At 45.2% G+C, this 6088-nt stretch overlaps 1 protein-coding gene across 1 annotated transcript; it reads right to left on the bottom strand.

Annotated features, from left to right (window-relative positions):
• Window positions 1-418: 418 nt before the first annotated feature.
• On the bottom strand, window positions 419-3709 carry TUSC1 (tumor suppressor candidate 1). The gene is given in 2 exon segments (XM_075136865.1): window positions 419-3603; window positions 3605-3709. Coding segments are annotated over 2 exon segments (735 nt in total). The 3' UTR covers window positions 419-2973.
• Window positions 3710-6088: the final 2379 nt, after the last annotated feature.

The raw sequence follows: 6088 nt of genomic DNA on the forward strand, positions 1-6088 counted from the left end.
ACAAAAAAAGTGATTTTTTTTCTTCCAGTAACTATGACAAAGAAATAGGTACTTAAAACCTAGAATCAAAAACATGAAAAAAACATATGGTTTTGAAATTCATGGTTTTGAAAACGATCAGTATACAACTGAAATGATTTTGAATTAAAAAAAATGAAGTTATGAAAAGAAGGACAACAGGGCAGCATGGTTCTGTTTGCTGAGTACACTGTAGCAATTTTGCTCTGCAACACACTCTCTTTCAAATCCAGGGAAGAAGCATTCAGGCAGGCCAGAGGAAGAAAGGCTCAACACAGCAAGACTGAAACAGAGACACTACCACAACTAGAACAAAAGAAGGACAATTACCTGTCATAGTCCAGAAGGCAATAAACAGAATTAAAGGGAAGATTTGGGAGTAAGAAGCGAAGACTGAAACTTCAAGATTTCACTGTTTATTGGACAGAAAAAAGAACAATAGGAAACAAAACAGACCTTAACCAAGAGTAAGCTCTTCATACAACTATGGTAACGCTTCTCTCATCACTTCAGATGCATAGATGCTGTAATGTATCAGGCAATTCCAAAGATACCCTGTGCTTTCTGCCAACCATCAACCCAAGAGGTTTGGGCTGAACTCAGTTTTAGGGCCAAATATGAGTTTCTGCCTATGATATCAAGCTACTAGCTGTTAGAACTAGTCATATAGACAAATTCAGACTACAAGCATTAAGGCTTGAACAGGTATATCCTTCGGGGTATACCTGTATATTCACTTTTCCTGTAGGTCTCAGTATTTGTAGTTTCCTGTAGCCAAGGACCATGCAAGCATGTCATAAAGGAAACCCACCACCTGTAAACCATTAATTGGGGGACACTGTAGTGAACTACTACTTTTGCACCATCTTACTAAAGACTTTTCCTAAATCCTGTATTTTCTTGTCTTTTGCTCTCAAAAACAAACTCACAACAACCAGATCAGATGATTGGTTAAACAAAACTTTTGCAACTTGACTGAATTAAGTGATAATTTACTGCAGTTCATCTGGAAGCACCAATATTTCAGGAAATACTTAAAATCTCTTCTTTGGCACTCTTCACAATAATTTGAATCTTACCAACATACTCATCCTTTTTTTTTTTCTCTGTATTTTGTGATCTGCAGGGTTGTTTTATAATTTCTTTATCAAGATATAGAAAAAAAATAAAAGTAAAGAATCCTTTATATAAACTTGCATAGAACTTGGTACTCTTGCATAAAAACTCTATTTATTGGGAGGGCCCCAGAAGTTTAATTAAATGATTCTGCGTATTGTATCACAAAAGTCCAGAATCTCTTCTTTTGTACATGCCAATACTTTAACATTTAAAAAGGATGCCTGGCACAGCTACACATTTCTAGCATTGTATCTTAACACAGTCCTATGTTGTACTATTTTGACAGATTCTTCACGTTGCTTGGGTATTCATACTTTACCGGAAACTCCTATTACAATAAGACAATCCTGCTAGTATGCTTATTGTAGGTACAGTTCTTGAGCATTTATCAATTTAAGCATTTCTGAGAATACTTCATTTATAAAACAATCAAATGCCACATCCAGACATCAACACCCACACTTTCTTATTAAGGACAACATCCACAACTTCCAATTAAGGAGAGATTAACTGCACCATGCCAAATTGTTCTTCCGTTTTGAGAAGGCACTCATTTGAGGCTGCAGATCCAAAGAGACTTAAGTTTAACAAGCACTACTCATTTTATGATTAGACACTTATACTGATGTTGTATGAAGGAGTAACAACTATTCTTTTCAGAAGTTATATTATCAAAGATATTTAGAAAAGATAGATTTTCACCACTTCGTGTTACTTCGAGCTGAAGCAGACCTTGGCCATTACAGCTTTAAGGAACCAATCCCAAACCCGAAGGCATCAGACAGCTTTTAAAAGACAAAAAAATGAGGGAATATTACAAAACCAACTGATGCCTCAGTTCTTTACAAGGTTTGCTTTCAAATAGTGGATTTTCTAAAGGGAGACAGTTCTGAGAAATAACTAAGTAATTCACTTTCAAATAGTAGAATTTCTTAAGAAAGGTTCAAAAAATAATCAATTCTTTTTGCTTTGAGGAAGTGCATTAGGTCTGAAGGGCATTTAATCTACAATTTCAAAATAAGCCCGTTAAAAATCACACTTAAGACAGTCATTTGGTGTGTCATGGTTTTATTATCAGCTGCAGCGTTATGTGTAAGTGTGAAATTCAAACCAATATTCATGTGATGGTGAACAAAGTCCACCGTTAAAGATACAAATACTCTTTTGCGGTAAACGTCCAGACAATTCAGAGGGGTTCAAATGATCACCAACTTTTCCTGGAGAGCTGATGAAGAAGCTTGCAAGCTTCCTCCACTCCCTAACAGACAGACAGACTACTAAGAACTAGTCAGAGCCATCTCTTGATAGTCTCCATGGCTATTGAGGTCTACATGACAGTTGCTAACTCAGAGAGAAAAAACGTGATTCACAGCTGCTCCCCGAAGGAAGCACAGTTCAATGCTATGAGGTGACACGAGACGAACTGTTCTTTTCACCGTGGTTCTTTTCTCCATGACAGCAGCTGCTTCGAGGCATTCCTCGACTAAAATACTGGCCTCCTCCAAGTGTCAGTTTTTCCAGCTGAACCTGCTTCTCCTTGATAACGGTCAATGCTTCCTGGTCATGCATCTCGGAAGGGGATTAAAAAAACCCAACCAACTTTTCCTCCACCCTTTCTTTGGGAAGCGCCTGTTTCAACTGACCGAGTGGGGGTCAGCCCCGCGCTTCACCGCGGGCAGCGAAGGGGGGAGGAAGGGGTGAGCCGCCTCTCCCCCGCCCCGGGGTCCTGCGCTGCCCGCGCAGGCGGCGACGGCGGGCACGCACGGAGGCCTGCAGCGTCCCGCGGCGCCGCCCCCTCGCAGCGGCCGTCCCGGCCGCGCCTTCCCCCGCGGCCGGCTACACGGGCGGCACCAGGTTCCTCTTCTCCAGCGGCTGCTCGTCCTCCTCCAGCAGCTCGTCCAGCTCTGAGGCCTCCGGCCCGCCAGCGGCCCGGCAGCGCCGCAGGTGCTGCAAGGCCCGGCGGTGCTTCTCTTGCAGCCTCCCCAGCTGGGCGCGCAGGGCCTCCGCCTCCTCGCCCGGGTCCGCGGCGCCGGGCTTGTCGGGGCCGCCGGGGCCGGGACCCAGCAGGGCCTGGCGGAAGAGGCAACGGTTCTCGCGGCGCAGGCGGCGGTTCTCCAGCCGCAGCCGCGCGTTCTCTTGGCGCAGCCGCGCGTTGTGCCACTCCCGCTCCTCCCGCTGCCGCAGCGCCTCGCTGTGGCTAGCCGCCAGGTCCGCGTACCGCTCCGCCAGCTGCTGCAGCGAGCCCCGCGACTGGCCCCGCCAGCCCTCTTGGCCGCCGCCCGGCCCGGCGAACTCCTCCGCCCCGCCGCGGCGGCCGCTACCGGCGGCGGCCAGCCCCGCCCGGCCTCTCCGCGCCGAGCCGTTACAGCCCCAGCGCCCGTCCACAACGCGCATGCGCCTCATCCGTGCCGTTCCCGCAGCCCGCCTGCACGCCCCGCCGCCGCCGCCGCGAGAGGAGGGAGGGGCGCGGCGCCGGCACCTCCTTATGCAAATAGTGGGGCGGGGCCTCGGCCGCCAGTGGCGGGGGTCGGGGGGTGGGGGTGGAACAGGCGGCGCGGCCTGGCGGCGCCATTTTGGGGGTGGCGCCATTTTGGGCGTGGGGCTCTGGTGCCGCGCCCCGAGCAGCGTGCCTCCTGCTATCAGCAGAGCTGGCGGGCAGGGCTCTTGGCCCAAGCCCAGAAACCCGTCAGCTCCTTCTGGGTCATAACTTGTTCTCTTCTAACCCTGTTTTCCAATCATGTGGGCTTGGGGCACTGGGCGGTCCCTTCACAGAATACCCCAGTCCAGCCTGTAGCCTGTCTGGCAAGGTGGGCTTAAACTGGCTGGTGTGGTTGCGCAGTCCTCCAGTGTTCATGTGGGCCTTGTTGTTATTGTTACTTAGAAGTGGTGGCTATAGGACAGAAGAAAGTTAATGTCAGCTCAGAAGTGATTGCTAAACAAAGACCTGGTCATATAAACGTTACTTCGTTCTAGTGTTGCTAGATTGTTGGGATTTAAGGAGTAAGAAATGCAGGCTATAAGTATGCATAGTAGTATGTGAATAGTTCTGACAGCTCATAGATGATTTGGCTTAAAGTAACAAGATCATGTGGTATAAACTTGCCCATCAACGATTTCCAAAAGAAGAAGAGAAATAGGATGTGAGGAACCTGTATCGATGGCATTTCACAGTGGGTGGTGAAATCCGTTAATATTCTGAAATTCTCATCAGTTCTCTTTGGCTATCCTGCTTTACATAACCATGCATGTAGGTATCTGCACAGTTAAGTAGTCCTGTTGGGATTACCACGACTGTGCAGTACATGTCATTGTGGACCTCTGCGTATTTTTTGCACTTCAGATTGTAAACTGTTTGTGATGGGGACCATGCTTTGCTTTATGATCTAATATTCTGTTAATTACCAGGTGAAACTTTGAGTATGGATCATGTATTTGAAGTTCAACAAACAATACATAGCAGTAATTGTAATAATTATTTTCAGAACCTTTTCAGTTCTAAATGATGATTACTTAAAAACTTTAGAAAAATAAACAGCAAATCACTGCAGAACAGAAGTAATCTTAGTATTACTGTACTTTTGCTGTGACTGCTGATCAGCAAAAATGAACTTACAGCAAGTATTTTCTGTACTAAGCCAACTTCTAAGGAGAGATTGACTAGGGCATTATAGTAATTCTGTGTAATACATGACTAAACTGGTTTTGCACTGAAACAAACACGTTAACGCCTGTTTATTAGTCACTTCTTACTGTTGCAGCTTTGGAAATCCATAGGTATATCCACTGCCAAGATACCCATAAAACTTTACATTGAGCTGTAGGCCGAATCCAGTAGAACGCTGAGATGACTCAGTCTGTGTGGAAGTGGACCAGGGCTTTGCAGTCCTGAGAAACAGTGCATAGTAACATAGACCTTGAGCTTTTGATTGCTAGTGAGTTAGATTACAGTCATCGTTAACAGCACCTTCAACTTTGATTTGAGGCTGACTGTTTGAATCCTCCGGTGAATGCTGTGAATGCTCTCAATTTTGTTTATTCACTTATTTTAGTTTTTCATGTGCCTTTATTGTACTGCGGAAATTACATGTATGTATACAGGGATGAAGATTGATGGTCTGTGTTCCTATAAAAATCATACATCAGAAGGGAATTTACAGAATTTCAGATTCCTCAGACGATGTGGAAACACCAATTTGATATTCTTGGGTTAAAGGTAATGGCAGCAAGTAGTGATTGGGGAAAGACGATAAATCAGCATAGACAAACTTTGGTTGTGAGATAGGATCACACTAGACAGTGTGAAAAGGGTAAGTGATAAAGAGGGAGTAACCAGAGAAGTTGTGAATAGTTGTCCAGTTTGCAATGATTTTCTGCTCACAGAACACCTGTGAAGGACACAGCAACAATATAGTAGGGTTAAATATTATCTCTGTTCCTGTTAATTAAAAATTAAATTAACTGTCCGTAGATGAGAACAGAAAGTGTCAATGCTTGTGGACCATCAGCTGCCATTGATTTTGCACCCTATGCAACCTGTCTGAGAAAAAGACTGTAGAGAAACACCTCACAAGGAAAATAAAGGCTGTTGGTGCCCACCATTCCTTTTACACCTTGGGTCACTGAATTCATGTTTTTGAAGTGAAAGGAATTCAAGCAGCTCTGCAGTTTGTATGGCTACGAAGGGTTCTTATTCTCTCTGGTTCTTAAAGGAGGTCATACAAAAAATTATGCCCAAACTGACTGGAGTTCAATTTTTGTACTCCTTTTCTGCTCTTAGAATCATAGAATTGAGTTGGAAGGGACCTTTAAAGGTCATCTAGTTCAACCCACCTGCAATGAGCAGGGACATTTTCAACTAGATAGGTTGCCCAGAGCCCCATTCAACCTGACCTTGAATGTTTGCAGGGTGGGGCATCTACCACCTCTCTGGACAACTGTTCCAGTGTTTCAC

This window comes from Calonectris borealis, chromosome Z, assembly GCF_964195595.1.
Source record: "Calonectris borealis chromosome Z, bCalBor7.hap1.2, whole genome shotgun sequence".
Lineage (NCBI taxonomy): Eukaryota > Metazoa > Chordata > Aves > Procellariiformes > Procellariidae > Calonectris > Calonectris borealis.